The sequence below is a fragment of the Oncorhynchus keta genome, chromosome 19 (genome assembly GCF_023373465.1).
Source record: "Oncorhynchus keta strain PuntledgeMale-10-30-2019 chromosome 19, Oket_V2, whole genome shotgun sequence".
Lineage (NCBI taxonomy): Eukaryota > Metazoa > Chordata > Actinopteri > Salmoniformes > Salmonidae > Oncorhynchus > Oncorhynchus keta.
Window position 1 is genome coordinate 27,909,673 of NC_068439.1, and position 27,836 is coordinate 27,937,508.

A 27,836-nucleotide genomic window follows, 5' to 3' on the forward strand; every position below is an offset into this window, starting at 1 on the left:
TATCCATATCAATCATTTCATTATTAATTTGCCCTACTTGAACTTAACGCTGAATTAATCACGCTTAGCGCTGAATTGATACGTAACATTGTCTCCAGTCTGCTTTTTTTCTTCTTTTTTTGTTGCCTTCGTCAGCCTTTTGTATGTGCCTACCTGCCTTCGGTGCAGCCGCTGGCCATCATGAACTACTGCATGCCTGACATGTATGAGATGCCTCATGGCGTGGGCGGTGGCTACCCGATGCAGGGCGGTGGGGAGTACTGCATGTATGGAGGTGATGGTCCCGGGGGAAACGGGCACTGTGAGCCCCAACCCATGCACCAGATCCACCCTCCCTGCATGGAGCAGGCTTGGCCCCCCAGCCAGCCCTACGCCTGCTCCTACCCAGGACCCAACCCTGTGTTCAAAAGTGAATACTGCACCATGGAAGTGCCTCTCAGCCACTACAACCACTTCTCCCACATGCAATGGATGCAAGAGGTTAACAAGAAAGGTAGGGAATTGGGACTAGTGCTTATGGTAATACAAGCTGGAAGGAACTAGGGATAGTGTGATGGCATGACAAGCTGAAAGGTCGGGACTAACCCGGTGGTGTGATGGGGTGACAAGCTGAAAGGTCGGGACTAACCCGGTGGTGTGATGGGGTGACAAGCTGAAAGGTCGGGACTAACCCGGTGGTGTGATGGGGTGACAAGCTGAAAGGTCGGGACTAACCCGGTGGTGTGATGGGGTGACAAGCTGAAAGGTCGGGACTAACCCGGTGGTGTGATGGGGTGACAAGCTGAAAGGTCGGGACTAACCCGGTGGTGTGATGGGGTGACAAGCTGAAAGGTCGGGACTAACCCGGTGGTGTGATGGGGTAACAAGCTGAAAGGTAGGGACTAACCCGGTGGTGTGATGGGGTGACAAGCTGAAAGGTCGGGACTAACCCGGTGGTGTGATGGGGTGACAAGCTGAAAGGTAGGGACTAACCCGTGGTGTGATGGGGTGACAAGCTGAAAGGTAGGGACTAACCCGGTGGTGTGATGGGGTGACAAGCTGAAAGGTAGGGACTAACCCGGTGGTGTGATGGCATGACAAGCTGAAAGGTAGGGACTAACCCGGTGGTGTGATGGGGTGACAAGCTGAAAGGTAGGGACTAACCCGGTGGTGTGATGGGGTGACAAGCTGAAAGGTCGGGACTAACCCGGTGGTGTGATGGGGTGACAAGCTGAAAGGTCGGGACTAACCCGGTGGTGTGATGGGGTGACAAGCTGAAAGGTCGGGACTAACCCGGTGGTGTGATGGGGTGACAAGCTGAAAGGTAGGGACTAACCCGGTGGTGTGATGGGGTGACAAGCTGAAAGGTCGGGACTAACCCGGTGGTGTGATGGGGTGACAAGCTGAAAGGTCGGGACTAACCCGGTGGTGTGATGGGGTGACAAGCTGAAAGGTCGGGACTAACCCGGTGGTGTGATGGGGTGACAAGCTGAAAGGTCGGGACTAACCCGGTGGTGTGATGGGGTGACAAGCTGAAAGGTCGGGACTAACCCGGTGGTGTGATGGGGTGACAAGCTGAAAGGTCGGGACTAACCCGGTGGTGTGATGGGGTGACAAGCTGAAAGGTCGGGACTAACCCGGTGGTGTGATGGGGTGACAAGCTGAAAGGTCGGGACTAACCCGGTGGTGTGATGGGGTGACAAGCTGAAAGGTCGGGACTAACCCGGTGGTGTGATGGGGTGACAAGCTGAAAGGTCGGGACTAACCCGGTGGTGTGATGGGGTGACAAGCTGAAAGGTCGGGACTAACCCGGTGGTGTGATGGGGTGACAAGCTGAAAGGTCGGGACTAACCCGGTGGTGTGATGGGGTGACAAGCTGAAAGGTCGGGACTAACCCGGTGGTGTGATGGGGTGACAAGCTGAAAGGGTGTGAGGGACTAACCCGGTGGTGTGATGGGGTGACAAGCTGAAAGGTCGGGACTAACCCGGTGGTGTGATGGGGTGACAAGCTGAAAGGTAGGGACTAACCCGGTGGTGTGATGGGGTGACAAGCTGAAAGGTCGGGACTAACCCGGTGGTGTGATGGGGTGACAAGCTGAAAGGTAGGGACTAACCCGGTGGTGTGATGGGGTGACAAGCTGAAAGGTAGGGACTAACCCGGTGGTGTGATGGGGTGACAAGCTGAAAGGTAGGGACTAACCCGGTGGTGTGATGGGGTGACAAGCTGAAAGGTAGGGACTAACCCGGTGGTGTGATGGGGTGACAAGCTGAAAGGTAGGGACTAACCCGGTGGTGTGATGGGGTGACAAGCTGAAAGGTAGGGACTAACCCGGTGGTGTGATGGGGTGACAAGCTGAAAGGTCGGGACTAACCCGGTGGTGTGATGGGGTGACAAGCTGAAAGGTCGGGACTAACCCGGTGGTGTGATGGGGTGACAAGCTGAAAGGTAGGGACTAACCCGGTGGTGTGATGGGGTGACAAGCTGAAAGGTAGGGACTAACCCGGTGGTGTGATGGGGTGACAAGCTGAAAGGTCGGGACTAACCCGGTGGTGTGATGGGGTGACAAGCTGAAAGGTCGGGACTAACCCGGTGGTGTGATGGGGTGACAAGCTGAAAGGTCGGGACTAACCCGGTGGTGTGATGGGGTGACAAGCTGAAAGGTCGGGACTAACCCGGTGGTGTGATGGGGTGACAAGCTGAAAGGTCGGGACTAACCCGGTGGTGTGATGGGGTGACAAGCTGAAAGGTCGGGACTAACCCGGTGGTGTGATGGGGTGACAAGCTGAAAGGTAGGGACTAACCCGGTGGTGTGATGGGGTGACAAGCTGAAAGGTCGGGACTAACCCGGTGGTGTGATGGGGTGACAAGCTGAAAGGTAGGGACTAACCCGGTGGTGTGATGGGGTGACAAGCTGAAAGGTCGGGACTAACCCGGTGGTGTGATGGGGTGACAAGCTGAAAGGTAGGGACTAACCCGGTGGTGTGATGGGGTGACAAGCTGAAAGGTCGGGACTAACCCGGTGGTGTGATGGGGTGACAAGCTGAAAGGTCGGGACTAACCCGGTGGTGTGATGGGGTGACAAGCTGAAAGGTCGGGACTAACCCGGTGGTGTGATGGGGTGACAAGCTGAAAGGTCGGGACTAACCCGGTGGTGTGATGGGGTGACAAGCTGAAAGGTCGGGACTAACCCGGTGGTGTGATGGGGTGACAAGCTGAAAGGTCGGGACTAACCCGGTGGTGTGATGGGGTGACGGCCTGACAGCTTGTGTTGGAGTGCAGTTGTAGAATCGTGTGACAGGTGCACAAATATCTCCTTTTGATTGACTACATCTGACCTGATATTGTTGTGTTGTATGTAGTGTGTAACAGTATTTGATGTATACTAGTCTAGTTTGGCTTGAACAGTGCTTTACCTCATTTCAAACCGTTGCGGTGTTGAACCTTGCTCGTATGTGTATATATAATATGGTAATGACTCTTGATACACTATAATCGTAGTGATTCTGATACTATATGATTATTACCACCGAAACACTGAGGTCTGTGAGTTTGTCAGTTGGTAAGTAGAACCATTAGCACAGTTTGTAGTTATGTACGTTGAACTATATATTCACTTTCAAACCCTTGAAGTTCAAAGGCAAATTCAGGCCACCAACATATTATGAATCCATGGACTTTGAAAAACTTGTTGACAAATGTATGAATTGACTGTCAGCATGTCTCTGCGTTTGATTGTCCTGAACAGTGTTCTTAGCGTCTCTCATAATGATTTGCTACAGGTGGATAATTAATTGTCTTGACGACCTGAGCTCCTTCGATCAGGCTTTAGTTTGGACTAATTGCAGTAAATCCAAGTCGACCTAAGGTGTCATACCGTGCCAGAACTGACCCGGCACCAGAGGACCTGTTGCATTTTGTGCTGTGTGTGTGTGTGTGTGTGTGTGTGTGTGTGTGTGTGTGTGTGTGTGTGTGTGTGTGTGTGTGTGTGTGTGTGTGTGTGTGTGTGTGTTGATTGCTGGTGCAGGGAGAGGGCCTACAGAAAGGGTAACAGAAGGCTGGAGCGTGCCGGTTGATGGATTGGCCCGGACTTCCCTCGACTAGTATTGATCATTTATTGACCTCTGCCCCCACCCTTCCCTTTCCTTCCTACCCCCCACCTGCATTCACCCTGCTCGTGTGTCCGGGCTGGATCACCTCCCTCACTGATCCTACCTGGTTAACTCGGCTTCTTAACTTGTTAATGCTACACGCTTTAGGCCTTTTTGGAGAACTTTGTGTTGAAATGAATGATGCCAATCTTAAATACATCTGTTGGAATTCACCTCTTTGTTTCTAAGTTGCTTTGTCTAAAAAATATCATGTTCAGTGGTCTGCTTGTGGTCAAACAGTAGTAAATTAATACTTTATTATCTCATAGGGACATTTTTCTGCCAACAATAGAGGCATTCCTGGCATACATAATTTGTTGTTTCTTAATGCTGTTTGTATCCCGGAAATTGTGTCCCTGTTAACGGATCATCACAGGCCTATATGGTGTGTTTACATTTGATATATTTCTCTTCTGTTAGGGTACATCCCTAGTTACCTGGACAAGGACGAGTTATGTGTGGTATGTGGGGACAAAGCTACAGGATATCACTATCGCTGTATCACCTGTGAAGGATGCAAGGTAATACCAACAGTGGACATATGTATTAGTAACATATGTAATAATACCAACACTCTCTGACATAGTATCAATTAAAAAGGAAAAATTCAGTTGATGGAAAGAGATGATAATTAAATTCAAATAAATATTCCATTACCACTGCCACCAACCTGAACTTAGACTGATAGAATGTTGCAGATCATTGTGTTTCAAACATTCCTTTTATCTTTTTCCCAAAGGGTTTCTTCCGGCGGACGATCCAGAAGAACCTGAACCCAACGTACGCGTGTAAGTACGAGGCAAAGTGCATCATCGATAAGGTGACCAGGAACCAGTGCCAGGAGTGTCGCTTCAAGAAGTGCATCACTGTCGGCATGGCAACAGACTGTAAGTACTATTCTGCTTCGTTGAGATCCCCAGAATAACTTTTATAGAGGATGTTCCCTCTTCTAGAGTGAGAGAAAAGTATATTAATGTAGCCTAATATTAAAGTTTTCCTATTTAATTGAGAGGACATTCACTACCACTCCAATAGCAGCAAAAAAAAAAGAACGAACTTACTAGCACTACTTCTCAAAAAATGTGTCTATATATACGCTCCAATCTACCTGAGAGATCTGCTTACTGAACTTGATGACTGGCCTGCCAGGTGGCTCATCACGGAGAGCTGCTTAACCTCTCTATTTCAAAGTACAGAGATAGGAATAACTGATGTCATGACTCATCATAACAGATATAGACTGCCAACCAACCTCGTTGTTAAATGTTACTCTGTACAAATCCTCTAAAAAGCTAATACATTCTTAGATCCAAAAAAGTCATATTTTATTGTGTAATGTCTATCATTTCTATAATGTTTTCTGTTTTTACTTGAATTTGTATTATTTATTTATTTATTTATTTATTGACATTGTTTTTTTAATGACGGCTATGATGAGAATATCAGTGTAAATATCAGAGGCAGAGTGCATATGTTTTAAATTGTATCTTGTATGTATTGTAAATTGTATGGGGCTATACTTGCTTACTTACATTAGAAAATGTAATTTCTTAAAATAGATCAAGTCGGCCATCAGAGGGATACATGTAAATGTCCAACTTCAAGGTTTACATCTGGTGGCCGACTTGACCTAACTGCCAGTGGTTTGTGGAGAAAGAGTTTAAGATCTTTGATAATCATATGAAGAATTTGTGATGGGAAATAATCACAGCCACCTGGTGAGGTTAGGGCTAACGTGTGCCAGATTATCTGATGGGACCAGCTACAACACTATGTCAACAATTTTAAACTCAACCCTCTATGGCATGGTGTTGCCCTCAGGCAACAAACTACCTTTTTGGACCTCACACTATATATATATATATATATATATATATATATATATATGACTGTCTGTGTCCAATGAAATGAGGGGCTGAAATGGGTGTGGCCTTTTGTCTGGGGGTGGAGCAGTCCTTTCAGGAAGCAATGCTGCATGAGACACAGTGCCACCAATTGGTAAGATAAAATCACTTTTTAACATGTTTAAATTGAAATAACTTTATATAAAAAATATGCGCATGAGTATGTTTGATTGTTTAAAGACATTTTATTTTTATTTATATACTAAAACTGTGTTTTTTGGTTTGTTGCCTCAGGGTAACATTGTGCAGTTTGACCACTTTTGTGTGTGGAGATGTGCTCGGATGCATAATTATGACCATAGTCAATGTTTTTACTATCTACTGATACTTACAGGAAATGGACACAAGAACATTTTTTGAGTGACTATGAGGACAGTGAGCTTGAAGAGAGTCAGGAGAGTGGATCCCTGAATCAGGTTTCAGAGACAGTTAGGAGGTCAGGGGTCAGTCAGAAAAGTAATATGTGTGTGTTTGTTTGTATGCGTGTCAGTGAATGAAGAAGGGTATATTACATTTACATTTTACATTTAAGTCATTTAGCAGACGCTCTTATCCAGAGCGACTTACAAATTATATATGACACATTCAAATTTGTGCTTCCTGATTTTTTAAAAGGAGAATGCCTGTCTGTTGACAATGAGACTGGGTCTGAGGATGAAGATGTCGAAACTGGTTTACGAGGGTCCCTCTTGTGCTCACACTGGCTCAGCAGGGAATTCACTGCACTGGTACCGTTAGTGGCATCAGAATACCAGGCGTCAACTTGGTGTGTGATGATGAGCTGAAGAGAGCAGGACGTGGATCTTTTGAACAGAAGATGGCCGTGGTTGGAGAAACCACCTTGCACGTCGTGAAGTGGTACGATAAACGTTTAGTAACCCTTCTGAGTGATTACACTGGAGCCCACCCAGTCACCGAGTTTGACATGTGGGATCGCAAGCGAAAGATGATCACCAAAGTCCCCTGCCCTGCTGTGGTGAAAGAATACAACAAGAATATGGGTGGCGTGGATCTGCTTGTCTCACTGATTGCACTGTACCGGAACAAAATCAGATCAAAGAAGTGGTTCCACCGGCTGGTGTTCCACTTCCTGGATATGATCATCGTGACCACCTGGCTGCTCTACTGAAGAGATTGTGAAGGCACTGGCATGAGAAAGAAGGAAGAAATGAAGCTGTATACCTTCAAGTCAAACATCGCTGAAGGCCTATGCAAAGCATTTCGCTACACTCGCATTAACATCTGCTAACCACGTGTATGTAACCAATAAAATCTGATTTGAAAAGTGGAAAGAGTCTGGAGCGCAGGAAAGGTCGTCCAAGTTCCACAATTGCTGGTGAGTATGAGGAGAAGAGGAGAAAAGGACCCATTGGATGATTATGGCTGAAAAGAAGGGGAGATGCAAGGTACCAGGGTGCACAGGTACACCAAAAGCCAAGTGCTGGAAATGTGATGTCCACCTCTGTTTCACATCCACCAGCAACTGCTTCCTGAGGTTCCACACAGAATACAAAATCAGAGTGTGCTTTGTCAAAAAGAGAAACACTGATTTAATTAATTACCCACACAAACACATTCAGACACACTGAAACACACACACACTCGCACATATACTCGCACGCACACACGCACACACACGCACACACACACGCACACACACGCACACGCACACACACACACACACACACACACACACACACACACACACACACACACACACACACACACACACACACACACACACACACACACACACACACACACACACAGACAGTCATTTGGATGTTGGTTTATATGTTTATATGAAATGTGAGAAACATTTATACATGAGGTGTTAGTTGTAATTAGTAGTAGTTTGTTTATTTGATTGTTTGATGTTTTGACTTTCAAGCTTCTAATTGTGATTGTCAAAATACACTTTTTCCAATGCATATATTGTTTGTTTTCCTTATTCCACTTATCATATGTACTATAGAAAACCTTAATGTTTCAGTACCCTCGTAGCACATTGTTGCCCTGAGGAAACACACCAATATCTGGTCGGGGGGGACGACACATTTTATGATGGATATACTATCAGGGACCCCCAAGCTCCCAAAAAACGGGGTGAAATATCCCCCAAATAAAAATTAATGCCATAGAGGGTTAAACTGTTTTAATGTTTGCAGGTATGGCCCCTATGTGGTTTATATTGTGGACTTACTCTCTCGCTTCTCTTTCGCTTGATACTTGACAAAACCCCACCCTTCCTCCCTCCTAATCCCCTCCTCATTCGTGACTCCTTGCCCCCCTCTTTGACCCTCCCTTGCCCTACCACTTCACCCTTCCTCCTGATCCCTAACTCCTCCCCTCCTCTACCCCCCTCCCCTCCCAGTGGTGCTGGACGACAGCAAGCGGCTCGCCAAGCGGAAGTTGATCGAGGAGAACCGTGAGCGGCGGCGGAAGGAGGAGCTCCAGAAAACGGTGTGGGACCGGCCTGAGCCGTCCCAGGAGGAGTGGGACCTGATCCGTATGGTCACCGAGGCCCACATGTCAACTAATGCCCAGGGAAATCACTGGAAACAGAAACGCAAGTTCTTGGTGAGACGTCTTCTCCGTGGCTGACAGCGTCTAACCAACCATGTCTGTTCTGTGAAACATTCCCAGTTCCCACAATCCCTCTCTTGTCCCCTTCCCTACCTCCCATCCCATCCCCAACCCACCACTGTTCCCAACGTTAATATGTCCATGTTTTTTGTATCTCCTTGTAGAATGGGGAGAATTAGCTGGACGCTGGAGAAAGTGTCTTCCTCAACGCAGCAGACATTAACTTAAAACGGAACAATCCATTCCTCTTGTTTTCTTCTTTCTCTCCCCTTTAATGCAGTGTTCTTTAATAATCTAAACAAATACTAAAAACAAATAACTATTATCTCTCGCGCTTTCTTTCTCTTTCTCTCTCTCTCTGTGTCTCGTGTAGTATCTACCTTATAATTTCACTCCTCACATTTTAACATTTTTTTTTGTCATAAAGTGTAATCGTCCTCTGCAGTTTGAAGTCTGTCTCACTTTCTTTGACTCTATCCTGGAGTTTCCATGTAGAGGCTACATACATAGAAAGATGAAATTGTAATTTATTTAATTGAATTGTCATTTATTTTATGTTTTTAATTAGTAATTAGCTCCAAATTTAGCTAAACAGCTCATTTTCATCCATAGTCCCTGTGCAGGGTATATTGTTATATAGTATTATATTAGTATTGTAGTATTAAATGATGCTATATTATCATAATGTAGATCAGCTTTGATAAACTCATTTGTGAACGTTTCATAAGTATAAAACAAATGCTTCAGCCTGAGCCTAAATCTTGTCATGGAAACTCCACTTTGCATTTTGTGTACTACTCACCTGTTTTCTCTCTCCGCACTTACTTGTCTGTCATCTTCCTTTCCTCAGTTTAATTAAACTTGTTTTTTTTTTAGTTGGCTTGACACGGGTTCCTCATTGAAACGTTCTTCACAATCTCTGTTGATTGTCCAACAGGTCGAGGAAGCAATGCTACTTAATGAAATAACATGTAATTTATTCTATACTTCTGACCAGAGTGCAGTGGGGGTGAAGGAAACCAAGGTAAGAACTAATAGACAAAATATAATACTGAGTTTAAATACTATAAAAACGCTTTTCAAATCGCACCTGCTATAGCTAGCTATTATATTATGGGCTCGTGTTAAAATACAGTGCTGTATATGAGTCATTCAAATTTGGGTTTGAAAAAAAATCTAATTTGGATCCTATTTTTAGACATATCTACTACTCACACACTTTTTGTATTGCATATTTTAATTGTTTCCTGAATACCTTACCAGGCATTAAATTATTCACTACCGAAACAGTGAAAAGGTTTCTGTTAAGGGAGAACCGTGTACAGTATTGATCATTTTGATTAACCTTCTATTACAGATTAATTTGAGAAATGTTATACAAAATGTGAAATATAGTAAAAAGAGGATTTTTAATTTGACTTTCAAAACCTTTACATTTAATTTAGAGAAACATTTCACCATCAATGTCAGGCTCTGACCAATGGACAATTTTCCCTGTACTCACAGACCAAGCTTTACGCACACTGTGGCTGCATTTACACAGGCAGCTCAATTCTGATATTTTTTTTTTACTAATTGATTTTTTGACCAATCAGATCACCTCTGAAAAAGATCTGATGTGATTGGTCAAAAGACCAATTAGTGGAAAATATATCAGAATTGGGAAGCCTGTGTAAATGCAGCCTATGTCATACACACTTTGGCTGATTTGGACATGTCGCTGTGTAACCTTTTTTGGGGGGGAGGGATTAGGCTGAGGAATTTGTCCACTGTGTACCATATTGTAGCAAACTTAACCCAACATTTAGACCTCTTGGGATAACATTTAAGATATTGGCTTGACAGTCACTGGAGCTGGGTTCGAGTCCTGGTCTGGGCTACCCCGAACGGTTGCTAGATTGAAACCCTGAGCTGACAAGGTAAAAATCTGTCGTTCTGCCCCTGAACAAGGCAGTCAACCCAGTGTTCCTAGGCCGTCATTGTAAATAAGGATTTGTTCTTAACTGACTTGCCTCGTTAAATAAAGGTTAAATAAAATGAAATACCCCTGAATTCACTACAATATCATTTCCTGCATTTAAAGACAAAAGAAGCCGTTTCGTCCAATGCAGTGCATTACTTTGACTTCCAGGGAGAAGTAATTATGTGTTTAATGTAGATGATCATATCAATGTTTTTTTTCAAGAGATGTGAAGGAATACAATGGATTAACAATCAAGTGTCTATTACCCAAACATTAATGTCAATACCAAAATGAAGCAAATTGTTTCGGTCGTGGCAGTTTCAGTTTTGACCATTTAAATGTATTTTGGACTTTAATGAATCCCCATAGCTACCATATGGCTAGTTAGCTATCTTTTAGACATCCAAAAACATATATATATTATTGAGACATCATGGGGCCATGATGGAGAGGGATGTAATCCCATTTCATGGTTATAATTGGAGGGATGTGGCTTAAGGCCCATTCATTCTACAGTCTGTGTTTCAGTAGTGACATACAGTACAAAGTGGGGAAATCATTTTTCAGAGAGCGATTCTTTTTAAATAGACTAATTAGAGCAGTATCTTTCAATTTAATAATAAAACAACTAAATATGTTCTAGTGAAATAATAGTGTTAAAAAGATTACAAAAATCATGGATGACTTTATTTTCAAAAATGAATTTTAGGAGTCAGGGTGGGGTACAGCCACCTCAATAGAAAAGGGTTTATAAACCATGATTTTGTACTATATTAATTTAACAATATGTGTGTTATTGCCTTGGCAGGAATTAAAATAGATCATTATGTTAATATGTGTCCAAAGTTAGAAAATGTTCTGGTAAAAAAAAAAAATCTGTTTTAGTGTTTTATTATTTTGTCAATATGCCTATTGATCTAAAGCCAAAGCAACAGAATCGGGGGGTTGCTGTACACAGTGCTTTGTCCTCTGCTACTCAACTCAATCTGGGCTCTTTGTTTATTTACTTGCTCTACTCTCTATCGCTCTTATGTCACTTCTGGTCAGAAGGCATGTAGTTGAATATGTTATGATAATAATAATAATACCGTATCAGTGGATAACCCTAGTCAAAGACTCTGCCGACTGAGTACGAGAAAATGAATGGCTTGCACTTTCCCTCCTTTTTAAGTTTCCCTCCGCCTTTCCTCCTTGTCCCTCCTGAACAATCACAGTGGAAACGCCATCCACTTTGTTTTCCTGTTATGCTGTTATACTCGTTGACCTGTCTCACGCTTATTGGAGAAAGAGGAGAACGTGTTGTGTGTGTGGTCTGTCTGTCTATCTTTCTAGCTGCGTCTGAGTTATCACCCTCCTCCCTGGATAGGGCACTGGTCAAAAGTAGTATACTATGTTAAATAAGTACTGCACTATATAGGGTGCACTCTGTCTTGTGGTCTTTTAACAGTCTGTCCCTGTCTCGCCCTGTTGAACGTACCTACATCCTCCCTCTTCTTTTTGTCGTTTCAGCCCGAGGACATTGGTCAAGCGCCGGTCATAAATGCACCTGAAGGGAGCAAAGTGGACATTGAAGCCTTCAGTCAGTTTACAAAAATTATCACCCCCGCCATTACCCGAGTGGTGGACTTTGCCAAAAAGCTGCCTATGTTCTGTGAGGTACGTAAGCAAGGTTGTTTTACTTTATTGAAACTAAAATAAATTATTTAATTGTTATCAAGCTATATTTATTTTGGGGGGATGTGTTTCATATTTTTGTTCTCTTCATATGATTGAATTCCTCATTATTTATTATTGAGGATGGTAATAAAGACATTGGTTATAAAACACTATAACTGTCATGTTCTGACCATAGTTCTTTTGTATTTTCCTTGTTTTAGTGTTGGTCAGGACGTAAGCTGGGTGGGCATTCTATGTTGTGTGTCTAGTTTGTCCGTTTCTATGTATGGCCTGATATGGTTCTCAATCAGAGGCAGGTGTTAGTCATTGTCTCTGATTGGGAACCATATTTAGGTAGCTTGTTTTGTGTTGGGGTTTGTGGGTGGTTGTTTCCTGTCTTTGTGTTCTCTGCACCAAATAGGACTGTTTCGGGTTTTGCCACATTGTTATTTTGTATTTGTATAGTGTTCACGTTATCGTCTTTTATTAAACATGTTGAACACGAACTGCATTTTGGTCCTCCTCTCGTTCGACGGAAGAAAACCGTTACAGAACCACCCACCACAACAGGACCAAGCAGCGTGGTAACGGGCAGGAGCAGGAGAGGCAGCGATGTCAGGATTTCTGGACATGGGAGCAGAATCTGGACTATACAACTTGGGAAGAGATGGACAGGTGGGCGGTCGACCCAGGGAGAGTGCCGGAGCCCGCCTGGGATTCGCTGGAGCAGTGCGAGGAGGGTTACAGGAGAATGGAGTTGGAGAAACGAGCACGGCGGCGCGGTGGGAAGCCCGAGAGTCAGCCCCTAAAATTTCTTGGGGGTGGAACACAGGGAGTATGGCGAAGCCAGGTAGGAGACCTGCGTCAACTTCCTGTGCTTACCGGAGAGCGAGAGGGACCGGGCAGGCACCGTGTTATGCTGTGGAGCGCACGGTGTCTCCAGTGCGGGTGCATAGCCCGGTGCGGTACATACCAGCTCCTCGTATCGGCCGGGCTAGAGTGGGCATCGAGCCAGGTAAGGTTGGGCAGGCTCGGTGCTCAAGAGCTCCAGTGCGCCTGCACGGTCCGGTCTATCCAGTGCCACCTACACGCATCAGCCCTCCGGTGGCAGCCCCCCGCACCAGGCTTCCTGTGTGTGCCCAGAGCCCAGTACTCCCTGTTTCGCTTCCCCGCACTCGCCCTGAGGTGCGTGTCCTCGGCCCAGTACCACCAGTGCCGGCACCACGCACCAGGCCTACAGTGCGCCTCGCCTGTCCAGAGCTGCTAGAGTCTCCCGCCTGTCCAGAGCTGCTAGAGTCTCCCGCCTGTCCAGAGCTGCTAGAGTCTCCCGCCTGTCCAGAGCTGCTAGAGTCTCCCGCCTGTCCAGAGCTGCTAGAGTCTCCCGCCTGTCCAGAGCTGCTAGAGTCTCCCGCCTGTCCAGAGCTGCTAGAGTCTCCCGCCTGTCCAGAGCTGCGAGAGTCTCCCGCCTGTCCAGAGCTGCTAGAGTCTCCCGCCTGTCCAGAGCTGCTAGAGTCTCCCGCCTGTCCAGAGCTGCTAGAGTCTCCCGCCTGTCCAGAGCTGCTAGAGTCTCCCGCCTGTCCAGAGCTGCTAGAGTCTCCCGCCTGTCCAGAGCTGCTAGAGTCTCCCGCCTGTCATGAGCCGCCAGTCTGCAAGGAGCCGCCAGAGCCGCCAGTCTGCAAGGAGCCGCCAGTCTGCAAGGAGCCGCCAGAGCCGCCAGTCTGCAAGGAGCCGCCAGTCTGCAAGGAGCCGCCAGAGCCGCCAGTCTGCAAGGAGCCGCAGAGCCGTCAGTCGGCCAGAAGCTGCCAGAGCCGTCCTGAGCTACCCCTCAGTCCTGAGCTACCCCTCAGTCCTGAGCTACCCCTCAGTCCTGAGCTACCCCTCAGTCATGAGCTAACTCTCAATCATGGGCTAACTCTCAGTCATGGGCTAACTCTCAGTCATGGGCTAACTCTCAGTCATGGGCTGCCCTTCAGTCCGGAGCTGTCCCTCAGTCCGGAGGAGTTTCCTCAGTCATGAGGCACCCCTCAGTCCAGAGGCGCTCCTCAGTCCAGTGGGGCCCTTTGTTAGGGTTCCTAGGCCAAGGTCGGCGGCGAGGGTCGCCACTCAAAGGATGCTAAGGAGGTGGACAAAGACAATGGTGGGGTGGGGTCCACGTCCAGCGCCGCCACCGCTGACAGATGCCCACCCAGACCCTCCCCTATAGGTTTAGGTTGTGCAGTCGGAGTCCGCACCTTGGGGGGTGTACTGTCATGTTCTGACCATAGTTCTTTTGTGTCTTCCTTGTTTTACTGTTGGTCAGGACGTGAGCTGGATGAGCATTCTATGTTGTGTGTCTAGTTTGTCCGTTTCTATGTATGGCCTGATATGGTTCTCAATCGGAGGCAGGTGTTAGTCATTGTCTCTGATTGGGAACCATATTTAGGTAGCTTGTTTTGTGTTGGGGTTTGTGGGTGGTTGTTTCCTGTCTTTGTGTTCTCTGCACCAAATAGGACTGTTTGGGGTTTTGCCACATTGTTATTTTGTATTTGTATAGTGTTCACGTTATTGTCTTTTATTAAACATGTTGAACACGAACTGCATTTTGGTCCTCCTCTTCTTCAATGGAAGAAATCTGTTACAATAACTTAAACAGAAACATCAATAGCATAAGCAAATTCACTAAAATAAAAAATAAAATGAGAGAAAATGTTCAAACTAAAAATTGAAAATTAATTAAATATTTAGTTTATAGTTAAATCTACATGTTGTGAATTATGTTCTTGTTTAGAGCTACATTTCTACTGGTCTGTCATAAAAAATATATACAAAATACTTAGAAATGGTCTCGACATGTAAACTTTTTAAAAATCTACATAATTAATCATATATTAAACTAAACTGAATTTATCCATGTTCAAAAAATAGCTAATAAATAAAAAATACCATGGAATGTAGAGTTCAGTTTGTAATAACTGCTAACACTACTAATATATATGAACATAAACGTTCTAACAATTTCTGGAGTTTTACCTCTCCTGCACATTCTCCTATTTTCCCTTTTAATTCTTCAAATCATGTCAGTCGTTCATCTTTATGTGCAAAAAAATCAATAACAAAATATATAACGTTTGCTCTCTGTGTTTGTCTCTCTCCTCCCAGCTGCCTTGTGAAGACCAGATTATCCTATTGAAAGGCTGCTGCATGGAGATCATGTCTTTACGGGCGGCCGTTCGCTACGACCCCGAGAGTGAGACGCTGACACTTAACGGGGAGATGGCCGTGACCCGCGGCCAGCTGAAGAACGGAGGCCTGGGTGTGGTGTCGGACGCTATCTTTGATTTGGGCTTATCGCTGTCTTCGTTCCACCTGGACGACTCTGAGGTCGCTCTGCTACAGGCCGTCATCCTCCTGTCCTCCGGTGAGAGGGAGGGAGACAATCTTGCCGGCACACAAACACACGTTACTTCACCATACTAGCAGACATCTGGCCCTTTGTTTTCTCTACACGCAGGTTTATGGGTTATATCACCACTGTGACAAATACACCTAAAAGCTTTTTAATTGGGTCATGGCCATTGGAACTGAGGGGCCATAGTCTTGCAACAGTTCCATCGACTTGTAAGCTGACAATATAGAAGATATAGCTTTTTTACAGATAGTTCATTCAAAGATATCCTTCAAAAGGTGCCACTTTAAAACATTTGGTGAATTCAAACATTTCCAAAAGAGTGTTCTTTATCAATATTCTATTTTGTGTTGTTATTCATTTTTATTTGGTCACGACCTGACATTTTAATCTTGAACTAGTTGGCAAGATGACAAGTAGGTCACATTACAAGTAGATGAGGTAGGAAATAGGAATACATTGTGGGTGAGATAGTAAGAGAGCGGGTGACCCCTGAGTTCAAACAGATATAGAATTGGTCTAACAGCACGCCATATTAACCCCTGGTCCCGTGTGTAGAAAGAGGATTTACATTAACGATATATCATGAAACGTGCGTTACACATCTTTAAACACACATGTAGATTTGGCGATAATATGAGCTTATAGATGTTTATACCATGGCATTGTTGAACACTTGTTTCTTATTGGCTTGAAGGTCATTCTAGAGCGTGCATTATTTCTCTATAACGCATAATATTTGCAAGGTAGAATTCAATGGCACATTCTTACATGTTTGAGCTGCTTTGGAAAGCAAAAGTCGAATTGAAAACGTTATTCATTACAAAACCCACTGATATTGCCAACTACTTTAATGATTGTTTCATTGGCAAGATTAGCAAACTGTAGGCATGACATGCCAGCAACAAACGCTGACACTACACATCCAAGTATATATGACCAAATTAGGAAAGACAAACATTGTACTTTTGAATTCCGTAAAGTGAGTGTGGAAGAGGTGAAACAATTATTGTTGTCTATCAACAATGAAAAGCCACTGGGTCTGACAACTTGGATGGAAAATGAATGAGGATAATAGCAGATGATATTGCCACTCCTATTTGCCATATCTTCAATTTAAGCCAAATAGAAAGTGTGTGCCCTCAGGCCTGGAGGGAGGCTAAAGTCATACCGCTACCTAAAAATCGTAAAGCCCCCTTTACTGGCTCAAATAGCTGACCAATCAGCCTCTTACCAACCCTTAGTATACGTCTGGAAAAAATGGTGTTTGACCAGATACAATGCTATTTTACAGTAAACAAATTGACAACAGTCTTTCAGCACGCTTATAGGGAAGGACATTCAACAAGCACAGCACTTACACAAATGAATGATGATTGACTGCGAAATTGATAATAGAAAGGCTGTTTTGTTAGATTTTATTGAGGCTTTTGACATTCTTGATCAGTCTGCTGCTGGAAAAAACGTATGTGTTATGGATTTACACCCCATGCTTTGTGGATAAAGAGTTACCTGTCTAACAGAACACAGAGGGTGTTCTTTAATGGAAGCCTCCAACATAATCCAGATAGAATCAGGAATTCCCCAGGTCAGCTGTGTAGGCCCCTTACTTTTTTTCAATCTTTACTAACGACATGCCACGGGCATTGAGTAAAGCCAGTGTGTCTATGTATGCGGATGACTCAACACTATACATGTCAACTACTACAGCGACTGAAATGACTGCAACACTTAACAAAGAGCTGCAGTTAGTTTCAGAATAGGTGGCAAGGAATAAGTTAGTCCTAAATATTTCAAAAACTAAAAGCATTGTATTTCGGACAAATCATTCACTGAACCCTAAACCTCAACTAAATATTGTAATGAATAATGTGGAAATTGAATAAGTTGAGATGACTAAACTGCTTGGAGTAACCCTGGATTGTAAACTGTCAAGGTGAAAACATATCAGTAGCTAAGATGGAGAGAAGTCTATCCATAATTAATCGCTACTCTGCCTTTTTAACAACACTATCAACAAGGCAGGACCCACAGGCCATAGTTTTGTTGCACCTGGACTATTGTTCAGTCGTGTGTTCAGGTGCCACAAAGAGGGACTTAGGAAAATTACAATTGACTCAGATAAAGGGCAGCACGGCTGGCCCTTAAATGTAAACAGGGCGCTAACATTAATGATATGCATGTCAATCTCTCATGGCTCAAAGTGGAGGAGAGAATGACTTCATCACTACTTGTTTTTGTAAGAAGTGTTGACATGCTTCAGCACCGAGCTGTCTGTTTAAACTACTAGCACACTCGGACACCCATGCCTACAAGACATGCCACCAGAGGTCTCTTCACAATCCCCAAGTACAGAACACACTATGGGAACCGCACATTACTACATAGAGCCATGACTACATGGAGCTCTATTCCACATCAGGTAACTGATGCAAGCACGAGCATCAGATTTAAAAAATAAAAAATAAAAATATAAAAATATACCTTACTTAACAGCGGGCACTGTGAAGAGAAAAACACAAAGTTACAAGTAAAATTGTTGTATGGTGGTATTATACATTTGTATTGTAGATATGTAGTGGTGTAATAATGTTATATGATGTACTGTTTTATCTTTTGTTTTATATGTAATGTATGTGCCTTAATGTGTTTCGACCCCAGGAAGAGTATCTGCTGCCTTTGCAACAGCTAAAGAGTATTGGCATTGGCATTGTTGAATTGATTCTCATAATGGCAAGCTAGGCCTGAAGGTTTGGTTAGCTAAACTAGGAAGTCTGTTTTCGTTTGGTTACCACAATAACTACTGTAGCTAGCTATCTAGTAGACTTGCTGGCTACTTCAGTGAATGTTGAACATATTTCTAGCAGCAAATGTGTTCAATTATAGCCATGGTATAAAAGGGATAACGAACTCTGAACTCTGTGTTCTCTTGGAAATAATGCAGCTCCATGTCGTTCGTTTTTTTCCATAGAACGCATAGCCCCTCATCGATTATCCCTTACTTATTACTTCTGATGTACACTTAACTTGTACACGATAAATATTTATATATTAAATATATTTATTCATATACAATAAATTATTAGCAAAGAGTTCCTGTAGCTTACCACATAAAACCAAGAGCCAGCCTCCCGTGAGACATGTAACAAAACAGTCGGTAAGCAATGAATCAGTCGGTAAAGCCAGTAAGTCAGTGTCTGCCATCCATGTTTGATTAACCACAGTCAGTCACACGTCATTACTGCAATTAAACAGTCAGTAAAACCTTGGTAAGTGTATAAAACAGTCAGCAAAGCCCAAAGCCAGTAAGTCCGTGTGTCCTGGCCTGTTTTCATGTGTGATTAACCACAGTCAGTAACATGTCAATACACTGCTGTTAACTTCCACCAGAGGTCTTTTTAAACCCATTAAGCCAATCTTTTACATAGCGATCATCAGGGATTACAGAGCCCACCCTAGGAAAGGAAACCATCTAATGATGAGACTACAATAGCTGTCCGGGGGATTGACGTTCAAAATCAATAGCTTTGTGCTGGGGCCACACATCTCCCTCCCTCCGTCTCTAAGACAATACCTTCTCTGTTTTGGAAGCCATCGATCTATCATATCCCCATGCACAGATTGTCTGCATTGACTTTTATTGTTGTGAAATCAATGGCAAATGCGAGCCAATCTGCTATTTGTTCTAATAATTCTGTAGCATACTCAAAACTCAATATTTTATAAATCGAATGTTCTGTAAATCTATCGCACATGCAACCCCTGGAGTGATTAAAACAAGCTAGCAACAGATTATAGGACATCCGATTAATAAACGTATTGAGTTTTAAAGGTATAGAGTCTATCTCCAATGAGATTGTGTTTGTACATTAGGGTTGGATTAGTATATAGTATTTTTCCATCTACGCGACAGTACTAACATACAGTACAGTATGAAAACTCTCTCTCCCTCCCTCCCCAGACCGTCCGGGGCTGACCAGCGTGGAGCGTATTGAGCGCTGTCAGGAGGAGTTCCTTCTGGCCTTTGAACATTACATCAACTACCGCAAACACAAGGTGGCACAATTCTGGCCTAAGCTGCTGATGAAGGTGACGGACCTGCGGATGATCGGGGCGTGCCACGCCTCCCGCTTCCTGCATATGAAGGTGGAGTGCCCCAACGAACTTTTCCCCCCACTCTTCCTGGAGGTCTTTGAGGACTGACTGACAGACGGAGGGACAGACGCGCACGCACACACCCTGCCAAGGTGTGTGTGGTCGGGGTGTGTGTGGGCACCTGTCGAGGGCTACGACAGTGGGCCTCAGAGTGGCTCTCGGCGTCTTGGGACACGTTGGAACTCTCATTAGCACTACTGAGTCATTTCATTCCATAGCTTTGGTATAGCCTAGCCTCTCAGCCTAGTTTTTATGGATGGAACCATCCCTTACGATGCGGGTACAAGTGAACAGCATTTTCTTTTGGTTTTTATTTTGTAAATGTTTCACCTCTCCTCAGTTACTTCTCTATAGGTTTTTTGGGTTAATTGTACAGTCAGTCAGTCGGCTTATTGGTGATTATGTCTAGTTGTTGTCGTTGACAGCGCTCGTTCAGTCAGTCATATGAACCATGCAACTTCTAGTGTTTCATTTTACTCCAGTTTATTATTGAGTGCTGACTCCACCAACCCTGAGAAGGTCAGTACTGTACAAGACAGTGGCCGACAGCAGAAGCCAGTTAACCTGCATTATTCCATTCCCTTCCTTTTCGTATTCTCTTCCTACGAGACTTCCCCAGTCAGGGGATGTGTAGTAGCTTTCATATAGGTGTCCCTCTGGTGCTGGTGTTCTGTGAGAGCTATATCTATACCTGCTCAATGCTGCCATTCTAACACACTCTTACTGTACTCACATCATTCACACCATAGAAATGGGCAATGTTCTGTAATGGGATGGCTATTCTTATTCTATTTCTATGATTCACACCACAAGCTCCCACCTTGTGTAAACCTAGGCCCATTTCTAAACAATGGCAAGGCACAACACTAAACAACTCATCCATGTAGAAAAAGCTAGCTAAAAGACGGCTTGTTTCTCCTCTTCTGTGTTAAACCTAAACGATCAGGACAGATATATAAACACACTTTGACACGAAGTCAGGAAAAAAGATTAAAGCCATTCAATAGCTATCTCTTTTTTTTCATGATGCCACTCATGCAGTGCCAAAAAAATTGGGAATTCATCCAATCATTTTGGATTGTTTCCCGGAACCAGGGTGCATGATCTAACCTGATCTGATTGGCTATCAGTGACTTCTTCTAGAACCTAGAACATGCTTCCGACTCTCATTCACGTTCTAGAGTGTAGACTTGCATCATGAAACAGAACGTTATTGAAACAGAGAGAATGTTCTTGTTGTTGTCACCATGGCGTGTAGTTCCTGAGCTGCAGATGGACAAATCAGACAGACAGACACTGTGAGCTGTGATGCTGGCAGAAATTCCTCCTGCTCACAAGATTCCATGGGAACTTTTTAACTATGTTCAAGCGTCATATTATATTCTCAACATGTGAGTTACTGAAAGTGATCATGATCCTCCTATAAGGACTGGTTGTTGCTATGATACTTGCTAATTGGCTGATTCATGCCTGTATGACTGACATGTGGGTAGAGTGAGGGGGTCAAACCCTTTCTATGTTGACCACAGTCAATGGAATTCTGAGTCAGAGGAGAGAATCGCTGCCACTAGGGGTGTCACACCCTGACCTTAGTATTCTTTGTTTTCTTTGTTATTTTAGTTAGGTCAAGGTGTGACAAGGGGTGTATTGGTACACTATTTATACCGAAACGTTTGGTACGGGGACCTCGGTTCGGTCCACACTGTGAACCCGAATTAATAGATAAAAAATATCTTGAAACAATAAACTACTAGGCCTATAGGTTAGGCCTACGCTGCGTTGTATGCCTCTTGAGTAAATCTGAGCTGAAAAAAAAAAAACATTTCAGGCTATTCAGTTAAAACAACTAGAGCCTATGCACACATTGTAGGCCAATTAAAATTAGAATGTTAATTGCCGCATTTCAAACTGTCCTTTTGTGAGGCGCAGCCGGGAGCTAGTTCTGTAAGATGGCAAGTGGTGGGGTCGATAAACCAGGAGGATTCTCCATCGACAGTTTGGGAACATTTTGGCTTCCCAGTAGATTACAATGGCGGTGGACAGAGAGAGTATATCGCCACTGCTCAACCAGAATAGCCTATGCAGCTGCCAACACCTCAAACATGTTGACACATTTACGCCAACACCATCCCAGTATTCTTACCATAGGAGCAAAACGGAAACGTTAAAAAAAACTCCCCCCCCCCCTCAATTTTGTCTCCCCTCTGCATTCAAGCAGCCCCCGCAACTGATTCTGACCGGGCCAAAGAATTTCTAAGAGCGAAAGGTATGTTTATAGCCACGGATATGCGCCCATTCTTGGTGGTTGAGAACAGGGGTTTTCAGCACCTCATGAAAGTGCTTGAAACACTACGAAATTTGCACTGTTGCACCCATTTCAGCAAACGGGTAGTACCCGCTCTATACAAGCAAGCTAAAGACAAAGTTGTCAATGAATTGGCCAATATACCCTGTGTTGTGCTTACTACAGATGGATGGACCTCCAGGGCAACAGATAGCTACTTAACAGTGACACCCCATCACATTACCCGAAGTGGGAAATGAGAAGTATCATGTGCCCAATTTGAGAGGCACACAAATGCGTGCCTTTGTGTCTTTGTAAGAAAACATTATAGCATAGGTCTCTCTATATACAATGTCTGAGCCATATTTACATATTGATTTCACACATTAATTGCACTTTTTAGTGTTGTTGTTGATGAGTAAAAATACTGTGTTGGTATTCCTGATGGTGCTCTCATCAGGCATTATAGGACTCATGATCATGTATGGAATCAGGAATACCAACACTTTGTATTTTCTTAAATAAACCAAAATTAACTACAGTAAATGTTAGCCTGTCACTTTCCCCACTGTACCGAAACCCAATGGAATCGTGACCCCAAAACCACAATACATACAGAACCGTGGGTTTGGTGAACCATTACACCCCTAGCTGCCACATTCATTAAAAAAAATATGATGCAACATCAGCAGGGTACAGAGAAAAACTTGATGATAAAAAAAGCTCTTTATTTTGGTTGTATATTTCTTTAAAAAAAAGTTGTATGATATTGTGGTTTGTTTGCAACAGTTAAAAAAAAATGTATAAACTTTGCGTAAAAATCCAACTATTATAAGCTTCACACTACTCCTCAAAGCAGCTTGTGTTTTCTCTGTAAAAGTGATGCCTTTCATAAAGCAATAGACTTCACCGTGTTTAAATGACTAGGACCTCACAATTCACACAAACTGCACAGTTAACAATGCGCAGACAATCAGAGAGAGACAGACAGGTAATTGGAAACAGGAAGTGGCGCAGGGTCCAATTACTTCCTGGTTTACAAGTTGAATGGGGACACGGGCTAAGTCAATGGCCCTAGAATGAGTTGTGACAATCAGCATATTTGAGGCAATTTGTTTGAGACAGGCAACGGCGGCGCAGAATGGCAAGTCTTGATCACATAATGAGTAGTTATTTGGAATGCAAGGTGATTTATAGTCGTCTGTAGTTGATCTCAAACATGCACTCTGCTGAATGTCACCTTATTCCACAAGATACTTCTTAAAGCGCAGGTGTGGTATTTTCGCAAGAGTGGTCACTCTTAATAACTCAGTTACAAACCAATAACAAATGTTGCACCAATAGAAAAGAAGCTATTTTACAGTACTACAGAGGATAAGGATGTATATTTTCAGACTGCAGAATTTTTTTACAGATATTGTATGCATTATGAACATTTGACTGTTTTACGTAAATAACGGGAAAAAACAATCTTTCTCTCAATTTCATTGCAAAACCACAATGACATACTGTTCTAGATTTGCTTTAGATATAACTATGTGAACATCATGAACTAGTAAGATTCATAGACAGATTGAAGTGTTAGTTTCACCTTGACAAAATATCTGTTGGTTACTGTATGGAACTATATCAGTGGTGGCTGGTGGCACTTTAAATAGGGAGGACAGGCTCATAGTAATGGCTGTCATGAAATGAATAGTGGTCTCAAACACATCAAACATCTGGTTCCCATGTGTTTGATACCATTCCATTCACTATTATGAGCCGTCCACTCGTCACCAGCCTCCTCTGAACTCAACATATACTACAAAGTTGGCCAGGACAATTTGAATAAGAACCAGCTCCATTTCTGAAAGCCAAGCAAATCCACTCACTGTTAAAAGAATAACAAATTATTTACTTGTGTGTTTTCTTGACTTAATGTTTTAGCAGACAAATACCAACAATATGTTTTTCATGATGTAGTAAACGTTTATCAATGATATCCGGAATATTGGATGACAAGTCTTTGGAGAGAAAGAGTGAGAGAATGAACTTGTGGTGTTAGTGTAATTGATTGAGAATGAGTCTGTGGGTGTAGTGTTTTTGTACCAAATTGAAACGTGTTGCACACAGCGTTGCCTATGGAGTTGAATCTGACCTGTTTTGACTTGGGTACCCTGGAAGAAAAGACAAGTTGCACAAAAAATATAATAATTATGAATTTGGATCCTCATGATTATGATGCCATTTGCACGTAATGTGAATTGGATCTTGAGAATAAAGATGGTTTTAAGAAAATGTCCTCTGAACAGTTTTTTGTTTGTAAAATGTGTCTCACACCACGGCGGCAGGTAGCCTAGCAGTTGATAGCGTTGGGCCAGTAACCGAAAGGTCACTGGTTCAAATCCCCTAGTCAGCAAGGTGGAAAAATCTGCCATTCTTCCCTTGAGCAAGACAGTTAACACCCAACAACAGATGCTCCCCGGGAGCCGATGACATTGATTAAAGACCCATTTCGGTTGAATGTAATTCAGTTGTGCAACTGACTAGGTATTCCCCTTCCCAAAGGACAAATTCAAAATGTCGCTCACAGAAAAGGGAACAAACAAAGTCACTTCAACAACCAAAACTGATTTTTTTTCAAAAGGTGCGTCCACTGAAAGTTGGCACACAACTAATAAGGGGTTTCTAAAAGACACACACCATGAGTGCGCATTACATTTACCCCAGAGAAAACAAACTAAAGGAGCAATATGGAGCAAGGGAAAACAAAACTCGGGCTTCTTCCTGGCTAACTAACATGCGGTGTAGCTCTCCCAACATGTCCTCTCCAACTGATGCACTGAGCCAGCACAGATGTAACACATACTGACCAATGAGGTGACTCCAATCAGTGCACGCCTCAGCTAACATGCTAACCAACTTCGAAATAGAGAAACCGAAACACATAACACAAACTATCTTTGGATTAGATTTTTGACAGTCAGATCTACTATATACTGATCATGATATTGCAGTGAAGATGGTGTTTAATGACAATTCAGTTCATGAGTCAATGTGATAATTGTGCAAATCACCTGCCATCCATGAAAGGCTCAGAGCCCTAAAATCCGCTCTCTTTTTGTATTTTTTATTTTGTCATTTTACCCCCTTCTCGTGATATCCAATTGGTAGTTAAGTTCTTGTCTCATCACTGCAACTCCCCAACGGGCTCGGCAGTGGTGAAGGTCGAGTCATGCGTCCTCCGAAACATAACCCACCAAGCCGCGCTGCTTCTTAACACCTGCTCGCTTAACCCGGAATCCAGTGGCACCAATGTGTCGGAGGAAACACCGTTCAACTGGCGACTGAAGTCGGCGCCCGGCCCGACACAAGGAGTCTCGCTAGAGTGCAATGAGACAAGGAAAGCTCCCCGGCCAAACCCTCCCCTAACCCGGATGATGCTGGGCCAATTGTGTGCTGCCCTATGGGACTCCCGGTCACTTCCGGCTGTGACACAGCCTGGGATCGAACCCCAGTCTGGAGTGATATCTCAACACTTCAATGCTGCACCACTAAAAGCCTCTCTTGAATGAAACTGAAGTGCTACAGGTGTGGTATCTTAATTTGATCCCTTTCTCACAGCGGAAGAATAATCCTGCAGCAACTGGAAATGTGAATTATTGTGTGGATTATAATTAATGGCCATTTGTGTAGGGGTTGATACATTTTTGGTTGGGGAAAATCAAGTCTGGCATTTTAAAGTGGAAATTACAAACTTTAAAAGCCTTTTTAAACCTTATACACTACAAATGTGCATTTCCTGCACAACAGGGTGATCAAATTAAGATCCTACACCTGTACACATTGCCAAGGCCACAGGATATTTGTTTTTCCAGACCTTTTTGCCCTTTTCAAACCAATCATTAATTCAGTGCTTTGCCTCGGTCAGAATGAAACCTAAGGTAGATTCAGAGCACGCTGACATGAGCTAGAGCACAGATGTGTTAGGGGTCATCGCTTTATTCATCTCAGCCATTTCACCCAGGTCATAACAGGCACGGTTAGTTAAAAGCACATACTTAGAATGCAGTTTGCATGTGTGGGAGTGCGTGTTTGAGTGTGTGCGGGTGCGCGCACACGTGTGTTACCCTATTTGTGTTGTTTTATAGAAAGTGGAAGGACTAAGGAAGGAAAGGGTGTGGTAGACACAGATCAGTTAAATTTTTCCCTGAGATGTTGTTTTTTCAAAAAGCCGTAGAATGAGATCCTCAGTTATGCTGTAGTGGTGTTTCGTAGTGATGTTTTAGCTTGATTTCAAAAAGGTCAGAGTTCAATTTAATAGAAATAAAAAACAAATGTTAAATTTACACAAGTATTCAGACCCTTTACTCCATACCTTGTTGAAGCACCTTTGCCAGCGATTACAGCCTGGAGTCTTCTTGGGTATGACGCTACAAGTTTGGCACACCTGTATTAGCGGAATTTCTCCCATTCTTCTCTGCAGATCCTCTCAAGCTCTGTCAGGTTGAATGGCGAGCATCACTACACAGCTATATTCAGGTCTCTACAGAAATGTTTGATCTGGTTCACATCCGGGCTCTGGCTGGGCCACTCAAGGACATTCAGAGACTTGTGGTTGTCCTTCTGAAAGTTTCTCCCATCTCCACAGAGGAGCTCTGTCAGAGTGACCATCGGGTTCTTGGTCACCACCCTTCTCCCCCGATTGCTCAGTTTGGCTGGGCGGCCAGCTCTAGGAAGAGTCTTGATGGTTCCAAAAATGATGGAGGCCACTGTGTTCTTGGGGACTTTCAATGCTGCAAAAATATTTTGGTACCCTTCCCCAGATCTGTGCCTTGACACAATCCTGTCTCGGAGCTCTACGAACAATTCCTTTGACCTCATGGCTTGGATTTTACTCTGACATGCACTGTCAATAAAGCTACATTTTGTTCAGTGGTTCATTTTCTATAAAAGGATAGACATAGACAGCTACAGGGTCAAAGATTCACCTTGTATCTGCTGCCTGTAAAAAAAACAATAACTATTCTTTCGGTTGGTTATAAGAGCAACACTGCTCTCTGCTGGTGGAAGGTTGTACCAGGCCCAGGGACGATGGCATCATTCTAGCGGGGTTGCATTACATTATTAATTTCGTTCAATTCAATAATTCGATTTTGTACTTGAATTGTTAAAAGCTAACTCTGCTAGTAAAGTAAGTTTGAGAATTGCTATCAAGAGAAGTGCCTTTTTATAGCTATAACCAGTTTTCCATCCAACATTGAAAGTAAAAGTAGGCTACATGTCATGGCAGGCCTGATGGAAACAGCTCATTTGTAGGTAAACTTTCCAAACGTCAACAAAATACGCTAGACAATGTGGGATCTTTTTGTGTCAGTAAAATGTATTATACGAGAAATGGCGGTGGAAATGCTTATATGAAAGTAAACTTGGGAGTCAGTTGCGCGGTCCTCCCACTACGACTCGTGAAAGCATACAGTTTATTAGGCTACAGATTAAATAATTTATGAATTTCACAGGATTATGAAAAGGAAAGGTGATGAGTTTGATGCTCCTTTCCAATAAATAACGTTTTATTCTGGTGTTATGATGATCGATGCTTGGCTGCCATTTAATAAATAAAAATAATATTGCTCTTTTGTCCATATTAATCTCATCCACTATATCTAAGAGTTGTTGGCTAGAGCGCATGTGCCAATACCAGATTGGGCACATTCGTTATATAACACCATTTTTGTGGTGACAAAACCACCAGCCGAGTAGAAAATGCGTTGGAAACCAAACTTGAATTTT

General features: G+C 43.5%; 1 protein-coding gene across 1 annotated transcript; it reads left to right on the forward strand.

The window, feature by feature from the left end:
• The first annotated feature begins 165 nt into the window (after nucleotides 1-165).
• LOC118398029 (thyroid hormone receptor beta) lies at nucleotides 166-24,341 on the forward strand. Its single transcript, XM_035792986.2, has 8 exons — nucleotides 166-493; nucleotides 4,549-4,649; nucleotides 4,868-5,015; nucleotides 8,407-8,612; nucleotides 9,616-9,642; nucleotides 12,091-12,237; nucleotides 15,376-15,634; nucleotides 19,584-24,341. The coding sequence occupies exons 1-8, from the start codon at nucleotides 181-183 to the stop codon at nucleotides 19,823-19,825; spliced, it is 1,443 nt and encodes a 480-aa protein (XP_035648879.1). The 5' UTR covers nucleotides 166-180; the 3' UTR covers nucleotides 19,826-24,341.
• Nucleotides 24,342-27,836: the final 3,495 nt, after the last annotated feature.